Source organism: Arvicanthis niloticus, chromosome 14 (genome assembly GCF_011762505.2).
Source record: "Arvicanthis niloticus isolate mArvNil1 chromosome 14, mArvNil1.pat.X, whole genome shotgun sequence".
NCBI lineage: Eukaryota > Metazoa > Chordata > Mammalia > Rodentia > Muridae > Arvicanthis > Arvicanthis niloticus.
In genome coordinates this window covers 10,871,678-10,899,471 of record NC_047671.1, presented here as the reverse complement: position 1 = coordinate 10,899,471, position 27,794 = coordinate 10,871,678, and the positions used below count along the sequence as shown (strand labels likewise).

At 41.7% G+C, this 27,794-nt stretch overlaps 1 protein-coding gene across 1 annotated transcript in view; it reads right to left on the bottom strand.

The window, feature by feature from the left end:
• Setbp1 (SET binding protein 1) overlaps positions 1–27,794 on the bottom strand; it is a 349,619-nt gene that overhangs the window by 152,064 nt on the left and 169,761 nt on the right. The window contains exon 3 of the mRNA XM_076912387.1: positions 11,039–11,092. Within this exon, the coding sequence (XP_076768502.1) occupies positions 11,039–11,092 (54 nt within the window). The remainder of the gene's footprint in view (positions 1–11,038; positions 11,093–27,794) is intronic.

The following is a 27,794-nucleotide window of genomic DNA, read 5'->3' as shown; positions in this document are numbered from 1 at the left end:
CTGTCTGTCTTTGAACTGAGAGAACGTTTTTTTTTTTCCCCTGAGGCCAAGCAAAGTGGCATTTATCACAAGCATGAAGAGGGGAAAGCAGGTGAAAAGATAAACAGACTGCTTGCCACTAGGCAGTGGGAATGGAAATGGTCCCCACTCTCCAGGTCCTGCCTTTAGATGACAGTTGAACATAAAAGGATTCCCATCAGCCTTTAGCTCTTCCTCTGCACTCCCAGCAGCCACAGATACAGCTTCCCTCCAGCTGTCAGTTAGGCCAAAGCACTCCTTTAATGCTCAGGATTAGTGCCCTCCTCAACTGTGAGTGCAAATGGTGAATCCCAGCCAACTCCTCAAAGAAGCTACAGCCAAGTGAAAATAGACAATAGAAAATGTCTCTAATTGTATCCCATCTGTATAATGCAGAGGGGCATAGAAGGAGTGGGTCTTCTCTCCTATGATTCCAATATTTGAAATGATTTGTACATCTGAAATTCCACCACGTTATTTTAAAATGGAGACAGTGAAAACCCCTGACCCCTCATTTGTTGGTATTTAAAGCTTAATGAACTCTTGGCCAGTTCTCTACTCCAGAGCTGTATATTTGTTATTACTTCTTAAATGGCGATCTGTCCAATGTTCCAACATGCCAAGAAGCCTTACTGTTAATCAGAAATGTGTATTTCTTAAATAGCGAGATTTTCAGAGCATTAATATAGTGACCAAATACTAGCAAACCCACTGTGCTATTACACTGAAGTCCTAGGCATTCTATACAGAGAGGAAACACTGCGTCCATCATGTTCCAGATTCCATCTCAAAAATAATCTCTCCCAGCTGTGTATGAATCTGGACAGAGAAAAGGACATTCAGAGCTCAAAACCTTCGGGTGCAAAAGATTCTCTACAAATGCACATTTAAAGTAAACAAAACCCACCAGGCCCAAGCAGGAGACCAGTGCCTGATTGTACTAAACACATCACACTGGAATCTGCAATTGGCAAGGTAATTGGCGTTATTACAGCTGATGGGGAATTTCTGATGCTGCCCAAGCTCTCTTTTGAAATAATACTCAGCCATTTAATTTGTCCAGCTCTCGTTTAGCTGATTGCTCTTTTCTGCTGGAGTTATCAAGAATGAAGGCCATTGCCTCTCGAAACACCAGCGGGCTGATACTCACAGGGGCTTCTTGCTGCACTACCCTCCCCTTTCTTCTTACCTAGCCCTGCCTCAGGCTCCTGTTCACAGATGCCATGATACCAATAATGCAGTAAGTTCAAAGTGGGGGAATCCAGCTGGTTTAATTGAAAGCTGTGTACCTTGGGTCCCAAGCTCAGAGATAATTGAAGCTATGCGGTGAAATCGTGGCAAAAGGAAAGAAAAAGCTCTGGAGGATTATTAGCTAAAAATATGACCAGCAACAGAGGACATCTTCTGTATAATCCTTGAGCCAGATGGCATTACAGAAATATCAGAATTTGTCCACATACTTTTTTACGTGGGGGAAATCTGTTTTAAACTTTGCTATACAAACAACCCCTCGTTGTAGAATGGGCTCTACAAATAACTCGGGAACATCTTATTGTTTCGCTGGAAGCACACAGGTTTTTGTTCACTGTCCCTATTTTGGAATTTCTGTTCTTCCCCAGATTAGGGACAGGCGAGCCAAATTCAGACAGCTGTGTTTTCTCACAATGCCGACCAGGCTGGCAGACACAGACCTCTCTTTGTAGTCTGTGAGCTGCTCGCCCTGTTGGTACATGATGGAGGGATGGGGTGGTAGAAGCAAGAGCCCCGAGGTCAGTCTGCTCTCTTTGGCAGGTGATGCTGCAGTTCTATCACCCATTAAATCCAGAACCCAAGTGTTCTGGAAACACCTCTTGTCTTATTGTCTTATTCTAATATATAAAAAAACCGATTAGGGACAATAAAAGTCATCCCACAAACTCCCATAAGCTCTCGCTCCTTAGAGCTCTTCCTGGTTGATAATTCTAGGCAGTGAATCATGCTATTAATCATTCTTCTGCAGGGCAGAGGTCAAAGAGAATTTATGGAAATAAGTTTAGGAATGCCATTAAAATGAGCTGATACTCTGCTGGTTGGAAGGCTCCTGATTAAGATAAATTTTAAAATTTTGTAGGTATTTTTCTTCTGTGAGTAAAAGCTATAATGATAATTTTGAAAGTATCTTACATGGGGAGGAGGGAAAGCATGGTGCAGGGCAGGCACTTGTAGGTGTTCTCCCAGGACAAGTAGCCTTGCCCATCTTAGCTGATACCAATCAAACTGTCTTACCCCATCCTCTTCTGTGGTCACAACATCTGCTGCTGCTCACTTCAGATGACAAGTGCCTTGAGGAGACGAGTGAAAAAAGCTCAGGGGTCACTGCTATTATTTATTTGTTTTGAGACTATGTGTTTTTGTGGGGGCAGGGTAGAATGCCATACTGGGCTCATATGACCTTGGGGAACTGTAATTTGTATTCTAACTTTGATGTCAGGTATCTGTGACCAACTTTAATTATGTAAAGTTAAGAGTAATAAGAACTGCAGTACATATTTATGGAGTATTTACTTCATCCTTAACGTGGTTGGATCCTACTCAAAGTAGCCTAGGACAGGTGTCCTTTCACTGACCAGATCAGGTCTCATAAAAGTTAGGTAGATTTTTTTTTTTTATGAAAGCCATACCACTAGGCTCAAACATACCAGTATGAAGCATTGGGAAATGTTCTCTTTACTCTTCACATTGGAGCTACAAGGTGCAGGAACATTATGTTTTGTTAATAGATAAGCACCAGCTTCCACTACATACGTGTTTACAGGTCTCAGCACTTCTTACATGTCTTTTGACCTGTATACCACTGGCTTGAGCTGAGATGGAAGAAAGGTTTCCATCAGAGGCTCTGGTCCATAACACTTAGAAAGCTAAGAGATATGAAAGGATCTTCCTAAGTGGAAATTAAACAAGAGGGAAGACAGTGGGCGTTGTTAGGAAAGAGCAGAGCTGTGGCGGAGACAGACTGCAGAATGAATGTTGCCTCTAGCCACCAGCAAGAAGATGGCCAAAAGCTGCCCCACACCAAGACCCATCTCCTAGGGGTCTTTTAATGCTTTCAAATGTGCCTTTGTTTGGTAGATGATAGGAGAAAGAGATGGAGGGATAAGAAGGTAGGAGTAGACAGGCAGGAGGAGTAGAACTAACTTTAGAGGCAAGATTGTTCATTGTCTGGAGAAGTCACCTTTATGCATGAGGCAGATTTGGAGTAATCTTGCTGAATAAATTGTGAGGAAACCTCTCAAAGTCCTAATGGGGAATTAGCATTTATTCTATGGCAGTCATTTTCAAACCTTCAACTGTGGAGGAAACCCATGCACTAGAGTAAACATTCACACAGAAAGGCGCTTGTGTGACCCAGCTGCAGTGAGCACAAATGTTTGAGATGTAGAGGCCTCAAGTAAGAAGCACTTGGAAGGAACTTCTGCGAAGTTCCCATGTAGGCTCCTTTTATCGTAAAGAAAAGAGAAAGACTAGATCACAGAAACTAAAGCACAGGGTGAAGATAAGCGGTCCCAGCAGAGTTAGACCCAGGAGTCTCAGGGGTTACAGGATTTCTCAGCCTTCCTCCCTGTTGCTAAGATTTGATGTTTTTGTTTTTGAGAAAAGAAAACTACAGTTAAAATCGCAGAGAGCATTATTCACAGTCAGTCTCCACTGGTAAACCCTCACTTTCTTGCATTTCTGTTCTGAATATTTGAACTTGAATCAGCATTTGGAGGCCCCACATTATATTTGGATAGCCTAGTAGAGATAGTCTAAACTGATTCCATTGGTAAAGTGAAAGACTGTCTCTATGTAGGAATAACTCTTTCCTCTCTCATTTCCTACCTGTTGTTTATCAATTTTCCTGAGTGAGAAGAGGTCCACATTTGGTTTGTTTTAAGTTGGCTCCACCTGCACATGCCTCTCAGATGGTCAAAACATCTTGGAAGTCAGAAACAAAATATCCACTCGAAGTCTAAAGAGATTTAGTATCCCAAGAGATCATATTAAGCCTTCAAAATATCCCCCTTGAAATGCCAGGCTCTCTGGAAAACACCTGGAGAAGCTTTCTCTCCAGGACCAAATGCCAATGCCAGTTAGAAAAAAACAAAACAAGAAACACACACACACACACACACACACACACACACACACACACACACACCAAAAAACCCTATAGCAGTGCAAAAAAGTATAAGCCTATTACATAAAATTCATGAATTAACGTATGAAAAATAGTTATGTTCATGAGAATTTTAGTACAGCATATATATTTGCATGTGAGCAAATAAATTTTGTTGAAATGGTCTGTTATGATCACAGGTATCCATATCTGCTAAGAAAATAATTAAAATTTTGGCTGCTTTTGGAAGTACAGGAAGAGATACCCATGTTTTGTCTAGCTACTCTAAAGGCGACAAGAAAGATACCTTTCCAGGTGCTATTTCCTCTAGAGGGGTAACATTATTCATAAAACAAAGATGTAGCTATAGGCTCACAGAATAAAAAGACACCATCCAAATGTTCTCCTTTCATTGAAAGTAGGGAATGATGACAGTAAAAACCAGAACAGAGCTTTCCAGTGATTTATAGGCAAGCAATAGATTCCCACCCCCCTCAAGCCACTATTTTGCCATGAATGTTGTGAAATGGTAGAAAGTATATCTTGCTAAGAAAACCCTCACATTCTTAGGTATCAGAGAAATATCAGATTGTTGGAACTGTCTCTAAACTCTTACTGCTAGCCTTTAATTATTTGAACCAATAGCAGACACTACAGAGGTTACTCTAGTAACCCCACGATTTGAAAAAACAAAAACAAAATAACCCCCTGAGTCTCCTGACATTAACAGCTGAGCTAATGTATAACCAGCCAGACGAAAGGCCTTGAGAATAAAAGCCAAATGTTTCCAAAGCAACCATCTCAGCCAGGAGGACTCGAAGATGCACCTTGCTGCAGCAGGCAGGGGAATAAGGCAGACTACCACACCTATGCGTTCCCTCCTCCTTAGGGTAATGTCATAAAGATGGACCCTTTGGATACTGGTAGATCTAAGAAAAAAACCAAACCAAACCAACCAACCAACCAACCAAAGAAACAAACAACAACAACAAATCCCCACAGAAATAGCAGGACCATAAACTCAAACACTATCATTAGCTAGTCTAAAATCTTGGGCAAATTTCCATTGTTGAATGGAAATAGCAAGCCATAAACGTGGGAATGGGCTGCACAAAACCAATGCTCAGCCAAACTCTCTCTGCCTGGGACGTAGCAGAGTAAGATATCACCTAACAAGGTTGCCATGGGAGGTAGACGTCAGGCAGCAACTTAAGTCCATGGCATGTTCCTGGCAGAGTCTATTTGGATGGGAGACTGTTCACACCCCTTCTGTACCAGTCTCCTTTTCTACTGAAGTCTTTGTCCAGAAGAGGAGGATCCGACTTGCTGCCTGGAGAGCATCTGACATTACTTGTGTCTAGACCAGTCTAGAAGAATGTAAGCCCAGCTATTATAGTTAACCTTGGACTTTTGTGTTTCCCACAAGTTCCTCTCAGAATTTCCACCTGTGTTGAGGTATCTGACAGTTCTAAAGTGTGAGGTAGGAGGAGGGTGAGCAACCATCTAGCAATAACAGAACTTTCTTATGTACTGTCTTGTTTTGAGATGATCCCCTACCTACAAAGAGAAGAAGCCAATATGTCTCCCCATGGCTATGTTTATTTCCTTTCTCTACCTAGTCTCTGTATCCTTCTCTATAGAGAGACAGTTGAGAAAAAAAGAAAAGAAAAAAAATACCATCTGGGAGTTTGGGAAAGAAATGAGAACGGCAGAAATTCTTTTCCAAAATGGTAGAACTCAACATGCTTTGTGGCCATCTTTCTATTACCCTAAGAAAAGACTTTTTTGGGGGGGGACCTGACTCAGGACACTCAGTATGATTTATGGTAATGAAGATGGAGCTGCACAAATGGATCTTACCCATGGTCAGACTAAACTTGAATTATCTTTGCCATGGAAATCATGCCTATCTTAGTTTTATGTGTCAGCTTGACATAGCCTTGGACTACCTGAGATGGGAGTCTCAATAAAGAGATTCCCCAGATCAGACTGGACTGTGGACATGTCTGTGGGGGATAATTGTCCTGATGGTTAATTGGTATAAGAGGGGACAGCCCACTGTGGGCTGCTCCAGTCCGTGGGCGAGTGATCATGAGTTATGCCAGAATCTACCTAAGTACAAGCTTGTGATCCAGCCAGCAAACTTCACCCTCTGTGGTTTTCCTGGCACTTCTTTGGCAAAGGTAATAATAGCCAGCAAGCCAGTACGTGCAAGGTTCTGTTTGAGTTTTCATGCTGATTTCCCTCAATGATAGACAATAACCTGTAAATTGAAATAAACCATGTTGTTCCCCTAAGTTGTTTTAAGCCAAATTGTTTTATCAGAACAACAGAAAGGAAACTAGACATTCTAAATTAAAGTGGATAGCATACTCGGTTAAGAATACTGATGCTGGAGCCAGATCTGAGTTCAAATACGACCTTTGGCATTTATAGGCCCTGTGCTCTTAATGGCTGTGTCTCTACCTGTTTGCTTATGAATGGGGATAAAATAATTACTGATTCCACAAATCACTGTAATGAAAAGTACATGCAATGTATGAAAAATTCACGAATTCCTATGTACCTATAGTATATTTGTAGTAAGTAAGTGTCCTGGTTGGTATTGTGTGTCAATTTGACACAAGCTGGAGTTATCACTGAGAAAGGAGCCTCCCTCGAGAAAATGCCTCCATGAAATCCAGCTGTATGGCATTTTGTCAATTAGTGATCAAGGGTGGGAGACCCAGTCTATTGTGGGTGGTGCCATCCCTTGGTTGGTCATTCTGGGCTCTATAAGAAAGCAATCTGAGAAAGCCAGAGAAAGCAAGCCAGTAAGCAGCACCCCTCCATGGCCTCTGCATCAGCTCCCGACTTCAAGTTCCTGCCCTGTGTGAGTTCCTGTCCTGACTTCCTTTGGTGATGAACAGCAATGTGGAAGTGTAAGCTGAAAAAACCCTTTCCTCTGCAACTTGTTTCTTGGTCATGATGTGTGCAGGAATACAAACCCCAAGACAGTAAGTTATTAGCATATAGATATTCAAGCAAAGCCAGTGTGAACACATACTAACACATTTTGCTTGAGGACAATCAGAGCTGGATGCTCTGGAAATACCAGAGCCATATTTTAATGTTTATATCTGTTGATGTTGAATTTATGGGCAGCTGGCTTCCATTCCGAGTCAAGTCAGATTACGGTGATTTTGTTCAAACTGTAGCAAATCAACTATGAAATAGTGTAGTTAACTGCAGAAACATCTAAATATGAAATAGATATTAGAAAATCCTGAGAAACCTGCGTTAGTTTTGATAGGCGTGACAATGGCTTATGATTGTTTTTAAGGCTCGTATTAGTTTGAGAAGCTTAAGTGGATATTTATTTTATAAGTAAAATGAAATGATGATGGGGTTTGTTTGAAAATAACCCTCATAACTAAAGCCAAAGTAAATGGGAAACTAGAAGAAATAAGACTGGTAAACAGTGTTGATTACTGAAGCAGCCCCTGTGGTGTGTGGTACTCAATATACCTTAGCTCTGGAGAGTGACCACCAGTGACTTTGTCAATGTATGGTCAATTGCTAATAGTTTACAATTGATGAAAGGGGTATAGAAACCATGAGAATCGTTAATGATATCAATAGAGTCTCCTTTATAGCCTCTCTCTCTCTCTCTCTCTCTCTCTCTCTCTCTCTCTCTCTCTCTCTCTCTCTCTCTGTGTGTGTGTGTGTGTGTGTGTGTGTGTGTGGTGTGCCTGCGTGTGTATAAACAGATCTGAGACATACAGGAAAACATGTTATTATTAAGAACAGAGAGATTTCTGTTACCTAACTGCCATCTCATTCAACAAGAATCCTTGTAAGATTTTTTTCTGACTGTCTTTGTTGTGCAAAAGCACCCCTCCCCTCCCTGAAACAGTTCTAGATTTTAGAATGTTCTGCCAAAAATACTGTCTTTATGATGTATCATTTTTACAGATATAATATATAATATATCCATAATGTACCCAACATATATATTATGTTAGAAAACTTAAAAATAGTTACATTTTAAAGTCCAACTATTTTTCTAGATTTCTAAGACCTGAAAATTGGCTCTAATTCAATCCCTAAGTATTTTTTTTTAACATGGCACTTTTAGAAGCAGGCACAAAATGTAGACTTCCATGTTTCCAGAACACAGTCCAAGCTTTGCCACTATGGCTTAGGTTTCATAACCTAAGGGCCTCACCTGCCCTGGAATAAAGTCCCCATGTCATAATTCTTCTCCGTTTTCCTGGCCCAAGTGAGTGACACCTTGACTTGAAAACTTTTCTCATTTGCTATATAGAGAGACTCTCTCTTTGTCTGCATTAAATAATTTATTCTGTACTTCTCCAATGGAAGAAATACCTGTCCTATCATTCACACGGGGGCTTTCTTTCTGGTGCACTGTAGGTTTCCTTTCTGGAGTACTGTAGGCTTTATTTCTGAACCACTGTCTCATTTAATCCCCACAACAATAAGATGCTCTCTAAGACTAATTTTTTTAAAAAAAAATAAAAAATACTCATCATAGTCACTAGATGTCTTTCTCAGAGTCATAATATTCTGAAATCTAGAACTGTAGCAGAAAGTGGACAGGTACTTTTGTATGCCGAAGAGAGACCCACAGAAAGATCTTACAGGGATGCTTCCTGAGTGGGGAGGCAATTAGGTGACAACAATTGCTATGTTCTCCACACTAACATGTTTTCCTGCATGTCTCTGTTCCTGTGTGCCCCTGACTATAACAGCAGTTAACATTTTAGAAACCCATTATAAATCAGTACAGTTCATATATCGCTCGCACACTTGTCTCATCTTTAAGACACTACACCATTTTCCCTAAAGGAAGGAGCTTCCCTTGCAATGGTGGAGAGTTTACAGAAGTCAAGAACCAAGACCCATGGGCTTTCCTTTGTAAGCTGAGTTGGCTTGAGTTGAATAGCCTGTGCCTCATTTGGTCCCCTTGCTAGCTAGCTACAGTCACCTCTCTTCTGTCTCCCACCTGGGCCCTCACACGCATGTACACAAGAAGGTGCCCATTTGTCTACAAAGTCTCTGCAACTGCCACATCTTGTTGGGAACTCATAAACAAAATCGAAATGAGGCCGACAATTGTAAACTATTTGTGTCCGAGATGAGAGGACTTTGTCCTAGCACCTGCTTTAGCTTGCTCTTTGGAGATCTGAGCCTACAAGAGAAGGAGAGTCTAGGCAGGACGTTCTGGGAAACTGAGGAAGGTACCACCACCAAGTGCAAGAATAACTAGCTGCGAGATGACTTTCCCGTGACATGGAAAGCATGCAAAGAAAACAGAATGTAACAACATACATGTAATTTGTGACCACTGAAATTTCAATGGATATGCATGGCTGTTTAGAACAAAGAGTCAAAGACTACCACCAGATTCCATCTGTTTCTCTAGTAGAAAAAAATAGGAGACTTGCTTTTTGTTTGTTTGTTTGTTTGTTTTTTTACATTACACATTCCCACTTGTAGCTTTTGAGTTAGGATGGGAGTGGGAGGATTAAGGTTTATCTTTATTGGGCTTTCACTAGAGAAAGCCATCTCTTGTTTCTCTCAGGCATGAAGAACACTGTCATCACAAAGGGGAATGTGTGTCCTCATTTCTGACTACTGAAGACTAGTGAGAACAACCTCTCCAAAGCCACCATCATTGGCTCTCAGGTCTGTTCCTGACTTTCACTGGTGGCCTCTGGATTTGTCAATTCTCCTCCTCCAGGTCTCTGCCTTTCTCCATCCCCGTTTCTATTGTGTGTGGCATGGGGCTATTTTATATCCGGATCTGGACCCTCACATGCCTTGGCAATAACAGAGTACCCAGAGTTTATAACCCATGAAAGAGAGGTGAGCTAAAGGCATGATATGCAACTGGATTAAAGAAACATTTCAAATATATTGGAATCTGTTAGAAAATTGATTTTTCCACACACTGGTTCAGCGGCACCAGCTATGGTGTTCTTTGCTGCAAAGTCACAATACTATGGGATTATAAAAGCACAGGCAAGTAGGAATGATAGAAAGTTTCATATGAAAAGAAACCAGGACCCGAGCACCACATCCATCATTCTTAAATGTGTCTTTGTGTTGATCCTGGGCCTGTGCTGGAAGCTGTGGGAACAGGTAAAGCATATATGTCTAAGTGGGTAACACAGAAAACTTCTTTTTGAGACATGGTCTCTATATTGTTTTGGCTAGTCTGGAACTTGCTATGTAGACAAGGATAGCCTCGAACACACAGATGTCCACCTGCCTCTGCCTCCCAAGAGCTGGGATTAAAGGCATGTTCAATCATACCTGGATCCCAGAAAGCTTTTGCCTGACCCCTTTTGTCATCACTTACCTCAAGCAGCACTGGAGCTAGAGATAAGTGACTGTTGCCCAACCCCAGTCAGCAATACTCAACCATCGGCCTTTGTGGAAGCCAGGATTAGCCTGGTCACCAGACCCTGACTACAGGGTATGTGCACGTGAGTATTATAGAATCATAGACATGAGAGAGAGAGAAAGAGAGAGAGAGAGAGAAAGAGAGAGAGAGAGAGAGAGAGAGAGAGAGAGAGAGAGAAATTTCACTCTATTTTCTTTCATTGAGCTCTGTGTTAACGTTCTAAAAGTCTTGACTAAAATGGCTTTTGTTTTTCACAATAGCACATTAAGAAAGTCAGAGTAGAAAGTGATCATTTGTCAATAAGAGAAGAACCCTGGAGGGAGACCACACACCAGGCCATCCTCTCTTCAATACCTGAAGTAGAGAAGCAGAGGGTCCACAGTGAAGCTCTTGGCTTTGTGACAAGTTTATTTACCCACAGCCTCCTTACAGATTTTGCTTTCCTAAAACTCCATAAAACCAGTGCAGGGACTCACCTGTGTCTGAAATCCTTTGAGGTCACTGGCTGCAGGATCACTGGCTGAGAGGAGCTGAAAAGAACAAAAGAGTTTTCTTTAGTATTGCTTCTCAAAGTTTACATAGAGCATCAGTAAGACAACCAACCTTAATTATGGTAGCCCAGATCGGGACTCCAGACACACAATCACAAAAGGCAAGGAACCCAGACTTACTGAGCTTCCTACTGGATCTCCACAACCTCTCTGACATCCTCCCATCCTCTCTCCCCTTTCTCCTATCTCCCTTCCATGTGCTACCACTTATCCCAAGGATCTTAAATTAGGGACCAGACACTACAGTTGAGAGGCATTGGCTCCCTAAAATTGTGATGTATTATGTAAGTGAGTCCACAGATAAATACATTTCTTTCAGGGGAAGTTCCCCGGTTTCCTTCCTATTTCAAAGTATTCCATGATATGCTAAATTAGGAGTTATTGTGTCATGTACAGTTAAAGGCACTTCTCTTCAACATGGCTCTTTCTCGTTCTCTCTCTCTTTTTGTTTGTTTCTTTCTTTCTTAAAATCAAGCCAGTAAAATTGACTCTTAATTCTTCCCACCTACGTAATTCGGTTTTCACTTATTGTAGGCCGCTTGTAATTTTATATTCTAGTTAAGTGTTCATCGTTTATGCTGCAAATGATCACACACAGAATTAGAGGATAAGATTCAATTACATGCTTGTGCCTGTGTGCCCTGACTCACACACACACACACACACACACACACACACACACACACACACACACACACCTCTGTTTAATCAATATTGTAGGGTAAAGGTAAGCTTTTCAGTATTTTGTCACATTTGGGGAGGGGGTTAACACCAGGAAACACTGAAGGATAACATAACACCAACTAATGGAATCATCACATTCCAGCTGTTGGTTAAAAGAGCTGAGGAAGGAGGTAAGAACAAGCCAAATGGGAAAGCTCCCATTAGTCAAGGAGGAGGATGGCCACTGCAGGCCTGATCATGTTTCTGAAAAATACAGAAGAGTCTATGTTTACCCTCACAATACTTTGTTTAGTTCAGGAAATCGTAGGAGCGCTTCTGGGCTCCAGGGTCTTCTATTTGGGAAAACTCAAGAGGATTATCTGGCTACCTTGTTGACTCTAAGCAGTGTTTGAGCTAGGGCAGAACATTCTCCTCAGCCCTGGGGTTGCCCTGCTAGCGGGACAGATTTCCCATCCTAGGAAGAAGGCAGCCGGGCTCCACTAGTCATAAAACAATCAAGCGGTTACCTACTAGGCAACCTGCCCAGGTGTAGAGCTCATGCAGGATGCAAGACTCAATCCTTGCCTTCGGAGAACACCCTGTCCAGAAAATATTCGCACAATTATACTTCAGCAGATGGACCAGAGTCTAGGTCTCAGACTTTGAAGAAAAGGGAAGAAAGTTCAGGATGGGGTCGGTGAAACAGAATTTGAAAAGAGCCTTTGAAATAGAAAAGGGAGAAAGAGAAAGTACTCAAGCAGTTTGAAGAACAAAGTCAGGGCAAGAGACTTGCTAATCTCAATACCCTGCACCTTGAATCCATCAGTGAAACCTCTGCCTCCTTCTGGTCACAGGGAGGAGATTATAACACACCAAAAATCACTCTGGTTCCAGTACACTGATTACTGTTGCATATACAGTTTTTGTTTATTTTTATTCATTTTGAAAATTAACATCCAAAATAATAAGCTTTACTACTTCATTTTTACATATATGTGTTATTATGCTTTGTTTTAATTTATCATTCTTTCTAATCCCCATCAATCCTGAGACAGAAAGTATCTCCATTCTACCCATGAGAAACCTGATTGAAATTAAACAATATTTTCTAGGCATTACTGGGAACTGCATGTATTTTTGGTTGAAGTTATATATCCCCAATGATCAGGCTTTGTCTTCCATAGTGCATATTTAAATTGCTACACGTTAGAGACCTTCTGGAGAGTCGAGGTGGGCACAGGGAAAAGGCTAAGTAACAGAACATTCGTCAAAAGAGTCCCCTGGAGTAACATACTGCTTATGTCCTGATCGATGACCCTTAACTAGCCCTTTCTTCAAGACACTCTTATTTCTTCATAATGATCGTCTACTCTTCAAGACCTACCAGTACAATGTAAGCCTTTAACTGAGCTGGAGAAGAGGAAGAAGTAGCAAAGACTTCATACAAGTATAAAGCCACTAACATGCATCAGCACATAAGATTCAGATCATAAACATTCCAGGCTCCTCAACTGCAGCCACCTACCCATCTGGCTCGCCAGGCTGGCAGAGACAGGGGACTAAAATATCCATTTCTTAGCTCTGCAATCCTGACAGTGAGGAGAAATTACAAGTGCATTCAAAGAATCTTCAAATGTGTAGCATTTCTTCATATCCATGTCAGGGACTGAGAACTGAGCAAATCCATTTGTAAAGAAATCCAGCAGGCTTGATTATGGTTTGTTATGTCTTTTTTTGGTACTCAACATAGTTATAATGGACTCCCCCAGCAAAGGAATCTGAATTCCTCTCTTCTGTTCTCCTGACTTCCTATCCTATCTTCTTTCAGAAAGAAATCAGATGTGAGCATTTTAGTTCTTAACTCCTTAAATATCTATTTTGTATTTACTGCATATATTTTTGTTTTGTTTTGTTTTTTTGAGAATGACAACATGCCCAACAAGACTCTGTCTAACAAGACGTGAGTGACACATTATTTGATGTGAATTCTGCACTTTGAAATGTGTTAGGAAGTGTCAGAACATACAGTTAGTCACTAAATAACCTACTGAGCAACAGACTTGAGAGGGAAGTGGGTGAGATTGTCAACCTTGAGGTGCAGACAAGAGTGACTCAGTTGCTGGGTGTGGAGAAGTCTGAGAGACAACTGAAGATATCATTGAAGCTGACAAAAGGAAATGGTACCCAGCAGCTGGCACATTTTCTGTGTGAAGAGCATCTCAATGTTAAAATGAATTAATGAGCTCCTTCGATAGGGACCTCTTTTATCTGTTCTTGGGTATAGGAGAGAATATTGGCTTTTACTTCAGTGTAGACATCACAGGTTAAATTTAAGGATGGGTAACATGCAAAGAAAGAGACTAAATAGCAAACAGATTCACAACTGGCCAGAAAGAGAGCACTTGTTTTTCTGCCCATGCAATAGTGACCTGTTCAACGGTCCACTGGAGTTCAGATGTGCCTGTTTCTCTCTGATGAGTGGGAAGATGCATGATGTGATGCCAGGGATGGTGGATATTATGTACAGTCTAAGTGCCTCCATTCTTTTTCCTTAGAGATGCCAAGTATTTCACCCAAAGTTTAGTATCCATGGAAGATACTATCTGGCCTAGAAACAACCATAGAAAAGTATTGTGACCTCTCTTAAACATGATCCCTGAAAAGACAGTGTGCTGAAGCCTGTCCTGTGTCATATCACGCCGACTGTCCTCCGGGCTCTCACGCTCTAACTATGCTATCACCAAACACCGGAAATTTTAAGTAGAGCATATACTTGTGATAAGAATGCTCCCAAAAGTAGATACCCATTCTCAAGTTTTAAAGGGGAAAGGGCCAGTTGTCAGGCATTTGAGGCATGCTACTCAGTTTTCAATTAGAATTAAAGGGACAGAAAAATTCCTCTTGTATTTCAAAATCATACACCGACTAAACCCAGATTCCCAAATAGAGTTAAAATACTAATGCTGGGACCTGCATCAAGCAGTTGAAAGATTGTGGGGGCAATGAGAGTATATTATTCTCCCAGTGTGCTCTGAAGCCACCTCTGCTGAGGAAGAGGGATGATGAAAGAAGGGAATGAGGGAAGTCTTCCCCTTCCTTCGTCATCCAGAGTCCTCCCACTTTTCTAAATTGTGGAATGCAGTCTGACTTGAAAGCAGATAGTCTTTCACTAAAACAAACAAAAACTGCCTTATTTTGTAGAAAGAGCTGATAGTGACATTCATAAGCTGACACCTCTGAGTCCATCTCCTAATTCTCAGCCACTTTGCAGAAACAGTTGCTTGTGTTTATCTGCCATCCAGTGGAAACACAGTCACCACACAGAACTGTCTACTCTCTTCTAAGGATGACACAGAGAGTCTCAGAGTTTCTGTTGGAACTGAGGCATAGGTAAGATGCACACAGATTCGAGGGCTGGAGAGATGGCTTCTCTTGTAAAATAGTGTTTGCCATATAATCTTGACAGCCTGGGTTCAGCCCTTGGAACTCATTGTGGAATAAGAGAATTGACATGTGAATGCTGTGGGTGTGTGCACACACACACACACACACACACACACACACCACCACCACCACCAACACCAACACCACCACCCACCATCACAACAATCACCACCATTGTTAGCATCACGACCACCACCACCAACCACATCATCATCATCATCATCATCATCATCATCATCATCATCATCATCATCATCATAATGAAACAAATAAAAGAAAAAGAGAAAATACAGACCCTGGCCCTTCTCCACTATCTCTTCCCACTGTGTCCCTGTGTCCATTTGGTACCATTGGGAAACAGTTCAATGCCCACGACAGCCTTACTGTGTGGGGAGTATCCATGATAGACAGAGACTGAGAAGAGGAAAATGAAATCCACCCAGCTCTAGGGACTTCAATCAGGCTAAAGTTAATGAAAAGGATCCTGTCTTTTCCCAGGATGGTTAAATGTCTGCACCAATCTCAGCTAGAGGGATGAGCAGGTGCAGGGAGGAGGGCAGGCAGAATTTCATTTAAAAGGCAAAAGAAAGAAAATGTTCTCATCTCCCTGGTGAAGCAGGGACCTTTCCTGGGGCCCTGCTCAGACCAATCTCATTCCCAACACATTCTGCTGCTCTCTCAAACACTTCACATTGAAATACTAGATGACCCTGGCTTCCATTTTTAAAGAGCTTGCAGTCTCTCTCTTGGCATAAATTCAGGGTGTGTTGGTGTCTCTCTAAACTCAAAAAGAGAGCTGGAGGAAGATGAAGGGATGTCCCAGCTTTTCATCAAGGAGAGAAGAAAAATATTCACTCAGCTTCCCAAGCAGAGAGGGTCTGTTCTCTGGTTTCTCCATTCCTTCTAAATGGGACTCTCCCTTTGGCTTCCTCACCCAGTTACTACAATACTGTAACCAAGAAGTCCATCAGCCATCTAAGCCTGTCCCTTCAAAGAGTCGTCTCCCTACCTTAAAACACCACAATCTCTAATGCTTCCCACTGAAAAAAGGAGTGTATCGCATACTTCTTCCCGTCTCTCCTCCTGCCCCTTTCTTCCTCTCTGCTGCTCATTAAGCGAAAGGACACACTGTACCAGGGTGGACAGGGACAGCCTTGTCTCCCACAGATTCCATGGCTGAAAACAGACCCTTGTCTGGGAAAGGGTTTAGGATCAAGACATGAGTCATTCTGAAAATCGGAGCAGAGGGGTGTTAGTCCGGACACGGCACTGGAAAAATTAAATCCAAGGGGGTCTGTCCTTGGCCCCTTCGTCCATTCTTGCTTCACAGAAAATTCAAGCCTTGTAGGACATGGGAAGAAATGCTGATGTACACATGAGTACATAGATGGGTAGATACACAAGTAGGCAAGCAAAGGAACAGCATGTGAACAGCTCTGGGGAGAACAAACAATCCTTAACAAATGGCCTCAAAGACGCCGTCCTATCTTTAAATGGCATTCTAGTGAACCTTCCTGCCTTTCAACCCTCCATCTTTCTTTGCCATGTTGTAGAAAGTGGGCTTCTTCATCTCTTTTTATTCTATTAAGTGCCACTGGATCCTTACTTTAGCTGTAGGAGGGAAGCTCGATCATGTTTTACTAAGGATTTTATATACAGAAAAACCTAGAGCGACTTATGTTCAGGCAATATCAGCAAGCCAAGACAACTATCCAGTTACATACCAGTCTGAGGTGGACTGGGCCCACTCTCTCCCTTGGGAAAAAAAAATGAAGCTCAAACAGACTGAATGACATAACCAATGAACACGTGTATTATAATTTATGTATTTATTTTAATATTGATATTTTCCCCAAAACTTGAGTTTTAGATGCTCAGAAATCTGTGAGTGGAGGGCTGGGGATGCAGAAAGGAAGAAGAGGAACAGAAAGTCTGTTAGGACTCAAGATAGAGAAGGAAAGAAGCCCCAGCAGCAGACTCTGGAACAAGGAGCCAGGAAGGACTTCATGTCCACCAGCATGGCAGGCATAAAGGCAAACACAGAACAAGGGAGCTGCCATTGCATCAGCTGGTTGCTGCAACTCATCATAGATATGATCAATGAAATGGTGTTGGCAGAGAGCATGAGGTACAGTCAAGAAAACTTGAGATAAATTTTAGGATGATTTAACCTCCTTGCATCATGTTTTTCTATTAACTGGATGAAAGCATTCTCATTGGCTGCATTCATAGAGCATCCTGGCACCCCAAATGGTCATCAAATTTCCATATTCCTATTCAAAAAGAGGAATTAGAAAGAGAGAGAGAGAGAGGGAGGGAGGGAGGGAAGGAGAGAGAGAGAGAGAGAGAGAGAGAGAGAGAGAGAGAGAGAATATGCCATGTATTTTGTTTCTCTCCCCACATCAAATAACTCATTGTTAGTAAGACACCCCTCAAAGAGCTTGTCTACAACTCTGAGTATCAGAGAACTGGACAGTGAAATGGCTTCTTTACTGGCCTACAAATAAGATTGTGTGCAGATAACAGCTTAAATTGCTAAGTGAGTTCGAAATCTTATTGAGGCAGAAGTCAAATCCACAGCCAAGTTAAGTGTAAGCAACCTTCTAAATAAACATGTATTAATTCTAACTACCAAGGCACTTGGCGCACATAGAGCAGAGTCCAAGGACGACCCCCTCAGCACCTACAAAGCACGTTACACATCTGTGCTTGAGGTCCTACTTGGCTGTGCCCTTTTGCTAAATCCTCTCAGCCTCATGGAATTCCTATGGTTAAACCCGGAACTTCTAACACCATCAGTTTTAGATCCAGGCTCTTGGCTCTAAGATTGACAAGGGTTTCTAACAACAACCACTGTATATAATTGCAAGCAGGCCTGATCTTTGTTTCTTGCATTTGTCTTTTGTTAGGTTTTAAATGATGTGGTTCTAATGTGTACAGGTAAGTTCTCTGGCAAAGCCTTGTTTCTTACTTTCTCTAGAGATGTACCCAAAAGAGTTTTTTACAATTTTTGCTTTAGGGTTTCGTGGGTAACCTTGAAAGGATGCACCCCTGGCTTTACCGTAGAGAGCCCACACACATCTGAATGCTGTGGTTAATCTCAAGGCATTGAGATGAGGAGTCTTGCTTGTGTTATTTGGTCCTGGTAAAGCTGCAAGACACCCACTCGAGCAAACACCACTCATGTTCCAAGAAATAGCTAAGGAAACACCACATCTATGTAACATGGTCTTATTTCTATACACACTCACGATGCACATTTTAAACTCACCCATGTGATTCTTTCCAAGTCATTGTTCCTCAGAAACAAGAAAATTAAATTTCATGGGGGTCAATGTGGGTGGTATTCTGCAGAAAGTTTACTAGAAATTTTTGCTATAAACTGGTGACACGGAGGCTAATTATTGTCACTTATTAAGCATTTTAGTAAAAGCATGTTTAAGAGAGTTAGGTCATCTCTGGGGCTCATTATCCATAGATAGCAGAATGTCATGGTCTGGCTTAACTAATGCACATTCCTTTCCAGTACACCATCATTCCCTCTCAAAACCCGGGACCCTTGGAACATATTCTGTGGGAGATTTTATCGGGTTCTTCATGAAGCTTCTCACATTTTCTAATGGACTGTGCAGAAGAAGACCTATAGAGTAATGCCTTAAGGGATTCTAGATTATATAGAATTTTCTTGAGGGCTGAGCAGAGTGTGAGAAATGGGGGCATTCCAGGCCATGACTCCACTTCACTCATAACAGTGTAATTTATTACTAGTATTTGGCATGTTTTGATTTGAACATTTATAAAAATTATAGCTTGAAAACTTTTGCCTTAAGAGGAAAAACCTTTATACAGAATTTACCTGGCAAAGCGATTTGGCCAGCCCCCCACAGAGAAGACACTAATGCAGTCATCTCTGTCAGAAGCGGTTGCATGTGTATCCAGACCTTGTTTTAGAATATCCTTTGATGTCTGCCATGAGCCACTAACAGGAAAAACCGCTCACTCTTCCTTCTTTCAGTGCTTGGCAGACAGAGAAGTCCTCTTTGTTCATTCACAAGTTCAGAAAACTACATGTTTTAAAGAGTATTTCCTATTCCAGGGAGAGAAAGAGCTGAAGATGAGCTACATCCCCAGAGGGCAAACTGGGCTCTATGTCTTTCATATCAACAAAATTATATATATATCACATATCACAAGATCTGTGGGTAGTTTGTAATGTTAGCACAACACAATAGAGGAGCTCTGCCATTGCACATATGCTAAGCAAAGCCACGTGCTTGGAGACAATCCATCCCTACCTCCTTCTTTTACTAAATTTTTGCTTAAAACTGACCAAATAATTTGCTTGTGTGGCTCCAAAACACATATCAAAGCATTCTAAGTCATCATTTTCTTGGTAAATCGACATATTCTAACACTCAAGAATGTGTAAGATAACGCAAGGTGCCAGTGAAAGAAAGGACCTCAGCTGGAAGCAAATGCTTTGCTCAGTGTGGCAGTTTGGCAGAATCTGAGTTCCTAGAGTCAAATCTGGAGCAATCAATCACACATACAGGTGGATATGTAAAACAGATGCCTCCAAGGAACAGCGGGACCTTATAGTTTACAGGAAATTTCACTTTTACAAGCCTTGGACAAGATGAGGAAGTCTGCCAGAAACCTACCATGAATTCTGTAAGAGCAACTCTTAACAGCCTAGTCTATAGGCATCCATGATCCACTCATGAATCTTGTCATGGGATGTCCCCACCTCTCTCCCAAGCCTGAGAGGCAGTCCCAGCTCCCACTATTAATGGAGAAGTTAGTTTTCCCCTCAAACCATTGTAGTCTAACATAGTAGGCATGAGAGGCAATGGCTCTGCCTGGTGAACTTTTCCTCAACATTATTTTTTTTCTGAACTTGAATTGTTTTTTTTCCCCTAAAGAATTATGTTTCTAAAGGAAGATATACCTGAGTCTAGAAGATACAAGAATCACTGAGGCCTGTCATCCATTGTTGGAAATACTGTTCATGATTAGACACGCCTTTCCTTCCTGGCCAATCTTCCTCTTTGTGCAACCCTATTTATCTAGCCTCCCACTTTCTTTTCTTCTTTCTTGCCTCCCTCCCTCTGCTCCCTCCCTCCTTCTTCATCCCTTCCCTTCCCTCCTCTGTATTCCTCTCTCATTTTCCTTGCCTTCTTCTATCCCTCTGCATCTCATTCCCCTTTGAGCAAAGGAGGTTGTGCCAAGTCACAGCCACAAGAAAAACTGGGAATTCCTACAACTTTCCAAAGGCTAATAACATTAAATCCTCTCGAAAACTTCATAAAGTATTACTATAATTACACTGTTTTACAAAGGAGAAAAGAGAAAACTAGTAACAATGAACCACTTATTCAAAGGCACACAGTTGTAAATGACAGATCTGGAGAGCACACTCAATTTCATTTAAAGTTGAAAATTACTTTCATTTGCAGCCATTCTTTGTGGTAGCATGGCCAGCGATCTCAATGCAGTCATGGGTCACTACATCCCACTTAGGAAAGCCTTAATCTTTTAGAGACACCTACCAAGATAAACAGTAGATAGGTGCTTCCAAAACAAATAAAAGAAACAAGAAGAAAAAAAATAAGAAGAAATAGTTCAACTGGAAGATGCTGGGCAAAGTATTTACTGGACAAATAGAATCTAACTTTGAATTCCTAGTACTCGTGTAAAAAGCCAAGCATGAAAAGAAACTCCTGTAATCTCAGCACTGGGAGGAAGAGGCAGGGAGATTCTGGGGGCTAACTGTCCATTCAGTATAGTCAGTCAGTGAGTTCCAGGCACTGGGACAGACATTGGTTCAATCACTCAATCACTCAATCACTCAATCACTCAATCACTCAATCAATCAGGAGAGCTCTAAAGGAAGACATACCTAATGTCAGTTTCTGGTCATATGTGCATGAGTCCATATTACATTTGAGAATGGGCAACTTAACACAGGTACCTGGTCCAAAGAAGACTGAACCACTTACTCAAGTACTTTTCAGTTGCCAACTGCCAACGCTCCTTATCTACAGGTGGTGTTTTATGAGACTCTCTCCTATCTATGTAGAAATTTTGACTGGCTTGATCTTTCTTAGTCTTGTTCAGTCAGCCACAGCCACCATAAGTTCACCAGTACAACAACCAGTACAGTATTTCCCAGAGACACTTGTCCAGCACTCCTTCCCAACCCCTGGCTGTTAGAATATTTCTATTTCCTGTTCCATAAAGTTCCCCAAGCCACATGGGGAGGGAGTGTGGTATGGTTGTTCAATATAAGGCTGCAAACTCCACAATTACCAATTCCCTGAACTAGGACCAGCTGTAAGTCCTTGTATTGACCATCATTCACAGCAAAAAGAAGCTTGTCTGATGAAGGTTGAGAATTGTATGAATATCTCTCTACACACACACACACACACACACACACACACACACACACACACACAAAGTACTTAGAAGGCAGTTTGACATTATTCTTCTATAGCCAGTAATAATGGTGGGCTATCCCCTAGGTCTTTTGGACTCCTAGGGGATGGTCATGGGTTCTTGGCCAGGTACTTGAAATCTGCTTAGGGCTTTTATAAAAAGGATTGCTATATATTGTTATAAAAGTCATAACAGATTATTTGCTTACTTTGATACTTTTTCCTCTTTTTTACTTTCTCTGTCACTTGCTCTCTCTCTCTCTCTCTCTCTCTCTCTTTCTCTCTCTTTCTCTCTCTCTGTGTGTGTGTGTGTGTGTGTGTATGTGTGTGTAGAGAGATATTCATACAATTCTCAACCTTCATAGATGTGCATAGATGTAAGTGTGGATAGCCCTATCTATGCATGCATGTGTCCTTGTCTATTGCTCTCCACACTATTGTTTTGAGGCAGGGTCTCTATTAGTTTTTGTACTTTAATTACCTAATCTGGTCTGCTAACTTGTTTTTCTTAGAGCTAGGAATCGAACCTATAGACTTGCATAAACTAAATAGTTTTTATTGAATGAAATGAAAAAAAAAATCTCTTTGAATTGCTATTAAAAAATTATTTGCACAGCCAAACAACTACCCCTTCTACAGGAGGCCTTGTTCTTGAACTGAGCACCCAAGGATCATAAATCTAGGGATCAGATTGAAAATTCTTCAAGGATCCAGACACCTGGCTCTTTTCCAAACAGGTTTGTTCTCAGTGGAGAAATGTTGCAAACCCTGATGGAGCTCCAAAAGGCATTCTCAGTAGAATGAGCAAACAAAATGTCCTTGGAAAACAGGGATGGCTTTCGAGAACTTTAACTCCAAGGCATAGCACCTGGGTACGCTGTATTTCCTTTAAAATATGCCCTTTTTTGTTTTGGTATTTCATGGAAACTTCTGGAAACAGCTGGCTCACCAGCAACTCCTCTTGGCTGGGATACGTAGCATATGTGTGCATTTATGTCTCACACAATGCAGTCTCAATGAACCAAAGTTTGCTCAAAACACTCTATGATTTAGCTTCCAAGAACTCTGTGATCATCTTACCACGCTATGTAGAATCAGGGCTTGGTTCTCACATCAATGATTCAGTCATATTGGACAGTGTCTCTCTAAACTTCTGACTCAATTAAGGTATCCTGTTTTCTTATCACAGGAATTAGTGTGTGCTTGGCTTCTACTCCATCCCACTTCTGGACAGGTTTCCTCAGAATTGCTGGCTGATTTGGTTGGAAGCTGTTTGTCTACACATTGCCCACTAACATGATGAACAATAGAAGTGAGGCATCACCAGGGCTGTAAGAAGCTGCTAACTTGGTTTGCTTTTAGTAATTAGATTCCTGAGGCCTTTCAGTGTATCATAAGCACAGAGATGACTATAGTGACAGTGACAATGTATGTTTTGCAGTCACACTAGACAATTCACTCATGACTCTGGGAAAGTTACATCTTTTGCTGACCCGTAGGACACTCCATTCCCACCAAAGAACCTCTTCGAGGTACCCTTTAGTACACTGCACCCCCACAATAAAGAACTCTGCAAGGTGCACATGTTCCGACAGCCTCTGAATCTGAAATGATGGGCATCACTCATACACACATCGAACACTTGCAGACTTCACAGTCACTCTCTGTTACTAAAGGTCCGGGTACCTAGAGCCTAGCTGGTACTTGAGGGTAGCATCTTATACATAGCATGGCAGTAAACCAATGAGGCCCTGGGCACACACAGCTCAGGAGTCGGCAAACCCTGTGTACTTAGAAGGAAGCCTGCCTACATCCCTTATTGGCCTTTCAGAGAAGGTGCTCTATGTTTTCTTTCTGTATTTCTTGCTACTTCAAGCCTGGTTTGGGGAAGCATTCACTCACAACCAGGGAGCCCATAATCACTGTGAAGCTTCTCCTGGAGTCAGCTCTGGCTTTATTTCCTTTTAACTAGGTAAGGAACTCGGGAGGACACACAGCCCTTGAGAAAAGCAAAAACTCTAGTTCCAAAACAAGTGCAAGTAAAACACCCACAGCCTGAAGGGCAGGGGATTCAGTGTTACATTTGTGTGTCTGTATGTGGGGGCTAGGCTAAATGAAGCAAGCTTGGTTTAAGCTAGAGGGGCATTAGAAAGGACAAGACATATCTTACTGTGTGCACCTACTCACCTTTGATATATCTAAAAGGAAAAGAAATGTGAGTGTCAAGACTGACATTCTCTTTGGCTTTCCCTACAGCTTCACACAACCTCCTGGGATATGGAGTAGGCCAGTCCTAAGACACAGAAGCTTACCTGGAAGGCTATGTTTTCATTAAGTACTGTCCCTTTAATGTATTGGATGCAAAATAGCAAGCATGCTTGATAATCAAGTCACAAAGTATATTGTCCTATTTCAAGGTATTAAAATATCTCTGTTATAACAAGAATGGTAGAATATGAGGTTGATAAAAATAGCACTACTTACACATCTATAAAGATTCATACAATGGCCTCTTTTAATGACTCAGCAACAATGAAAAACATGAAGAAGCAGGAACCATCCCACTTATTTGACAGATAAAATTATGTGGAAAACAAAACATAACGAAACAAACAAACAAACAAACAAAAAAACATTAGTTACTTGGCCTGGACAGGATACTGGTTTCAAAGTCTTTGCACAGAGTAGAAGGTCCACATCAAAGCCCTCCCCACAATGCAGGAATCCCCTTCTCTAAGCTCTCTTACACACAGAGACCCAGCTTGAGTACTTCCTCTAAGCCTTGGCTGCTAGCACAGTAATCATCTTCACAAGTTCCTCCTTTATTCAGGTGAAATCCCCACCCCCACCACTTAGTTCCAAGGAACAAGAACTAGTTGCCTTTTTCAGGCTTATTGTCTTCCTGTGAAGTGGGGAATATGAGCCCCATTTTACCTAAGAAGCAGAGGGGCTGAGGGTTGAGAAAGCCACTGTAGGCCTCAGGATTGGGTTCAGAAATTCCCCCCCAAGCCCCAGAAGATTCCACTTCTCTCCTCTAATTCTCTTCTGAAGTTTAGCCTGCAGCTGTACATCATTTCTGCCTGGTCCTCCTGGAGGTTCCTGGCATTGATGCCATCTCTATATAGAAGGTGCCATCTCTATAGAGCCCAGGCAGAGTTTTCTAAGTTCCTTCAACTGACCCTCCATGTTTCCTAGCGTCATTAGCTTATAAAAGCTTTCTTTAAAATGCGACTTCCAAAACTGAGCACACAGTACCAGTGAGAAAACACCTATTACTAGCAGTTACATGGTTTTTTTTTAGTTTTGTTTTTTTGTTTTTTGTTTTTTGTTTTTTTTTTTTAAAGTAGGAACTGGTTGTTGGCACAGAACAATGACACATTGCTATGAACATTTGCAAGTGATGATGTGTGGACAGAAAAGTATACTGTGGGACACTGTGACACACTACAGCGTCCACTATGAGATGCTTTCTGTGTTTTGTTTTATTTTTGTTTTGTTTGTTTCCTTTTAGTCTGTGTGGGAGGTTGCAAGAATGGAGGGTAGGTACAAGGGGACAGGGAGATGAGTGGGACTGAGGTTCAGGATGTGAAACAAAGCATCAATAGAAATTTGGAAAAAAAAGAATTGGTTTTTGGCATCAGTGTGTGTGTGGGGGAGACATTTCTCTATTTCCACAATGGAAATGCTTCCAGTTACAACCTACCAATCTGAAGTTACCCATTATAGAGGAGGGAAGAGATATACCCAACTGGCTCTTGCCATTGGCCCAGGGATAGCTCCAGTACACTACTGTCATGTTCACCATCTGATTTGTTCACAATCCACTCAACTCACACCTCTTACATAAGACAACAGGCAGAGTGTGCTGTTCCATACCAATACATGAGATAACTGTTGCTCATCTCTCAGCTTAGCTCCCTGTATCTCCATTCAAAGCTCATGATCTTCTAAACTCTAACATAAGAGGGTGCTGTGGCCAATAAAGAGGGTCTAGGCCACAGCTCTGCTGTGGTTGTTTTAAGTGACAACCTTAGCATAAAGTTGACAACTTACCCCTGGGTTCAGGGGAAGGTAGGCAGGAGATAACTAGAAATAGTGGCCCTTCTGCCGAAACACTCATTAGAAACTTCGCGGGGAATTCCCCACTGATATCTAAACTCTTTAAACACGAATTACCCCAAGGTCAAATTTATTAGTAAATCTACCAGGCCAATAACTCTGGGCTTTGGTGCTGAATCCCTGTTATCTCTGGTCCCTCTCTTAAGTCTCGTGATTTAGTCAAGACAGCTGCTTATATCCCAACCAAACCCCAAGTGGTTCATTGTGCAAACAAAAATAGACACATGAGGCAGGCAATACTGTAATGGGCCTATCATTAGAACCTAGATGTGCTCAGTGAGGAGAAAGGGAAGCCAGTAGATGGCAAACAACATGGCTTGGGTTGATTCAAAATCACTAGGAGTACCGAAAGGTACACAGAAGGATTTTTCACCTGTTTGATAGCTTACCAGTTTTCCAAGAGGATCTTAAAATACTGGCTCTCTTACAGGATTAGGAGATGAATAAATTAGTAGGACATAATGAATGTGCTCTGTGCCTGCTACATTGGTGACCTCATTGGGGACACTTATTTTTTTTTCTCTTAAACCAAATGCCAAATGGCTGCATAGAGGCACAGTCGTGGAGAGAAAGAAGTCACCAACCTCTGCATGGATTTCCCTGCTCTTAAGCTAGCTTTGAGATCCATCTCTGCCAATCAGCTGTTATGAAATCAAGGCTTTACAGCTTGCCTCATAGAAACATGGAAGAGGCAAGTTTCTTTTCATTGATCTATGGTTGAGAGGAAGGCTGGTCAACCTTCAAAGTTTATCATGATTTTGAGCCAGAGGCACACATGGGGTACAATAGAATGTACCAAAGCTTCTTATTTCACAGCTCATGCAATTTGCCTCTGTCCCTCCTATGTCTCTCAGCAGTGCTTGTCATTTGGAGGAGAACCCAGAGGAAGATGGACAGGGTCTTGGAGAAACTGATGGTTATACCTCTTGGCCTATATCTCTACAGCATATTGTTGAGTGGGATTGAAAGCCACTCTATGCAGCTGCTGTCCTATGTAATCCAACCCTAATCTAAAGTGAACAACATGGATGTCTCTACCCTAAGGTTGTTGTGTACATGATCCAAGCCCATGCATCCAAGAATATCCTATACCTAGAAGGACCTAGAAGCTCATGAACCAGAAACATGAAACAGGCAGCCAATTGCAGCTAGAAGGAGAGTTGGCTCATGAGCAGATCTACAGAACAGCAAGTTTTGTCTCCTATATGTGAAAATTCATATTCTTGGAGAGGAGGACCCTTGGGAAGATCATGTGAATATTCCTCTTCATTGACGGACATTCTCAGCCTGGAGACGGGCTGGCAGCTGGAAGGATTGACCGAGTCCGAGCTAGATTTATTCAGCATTAGAAGCCTTAAAGGGTCTTAGATATGTCTTATCTATAAGGATATTTAGATTCAGAAAAGAACAGCATAGTGTGGATGACCATCACGTGTATGTGTACAAAAGAGAGAAAGAGAGGGAAATGAAGAAATATTAGTATGGAAGAAAAGAGAGGACAAAGGAAGCTACCTGAAATGAGGAACAGCTGTGAAGAGATTGACACTTCATATACCCTACCCTCATAGCTCTCTGCCAGCTTTTCTGAGTCGCATCTCTCTCAAACAGCAAGATTCCAGCCTAGGTCTCATATTGTGTTTATACATTCTGATGGAGTAGAGTTTGATACCTCACTTCTGTCTGTCTATCTGATTATCGACATAATTATGGTCCAGAGTAAGACTTAACTCTTTCAAAACCTTTTCCCAACTCTCCTTCTCTGGACTTCTCCAGTGTTTTGTCTTTCCCATTCATTTGACACTTGGCATACATACTCTTCTAACATCTCTAATGATATCAGAGTAATTCCATTCATTCATCCAGGGTGATGGTTATGATGGCCCTGATAAAAATGATGATGATATGAGTCTTTCACCAGCTTAGCGGACCCATCTTACACTTCAGGTCACTCTCTATGTTCAATCTTAGTGACATGAGTTCTTTAAAGAAAGGCGTGGGATGCTTGAGTGTGCATCAGC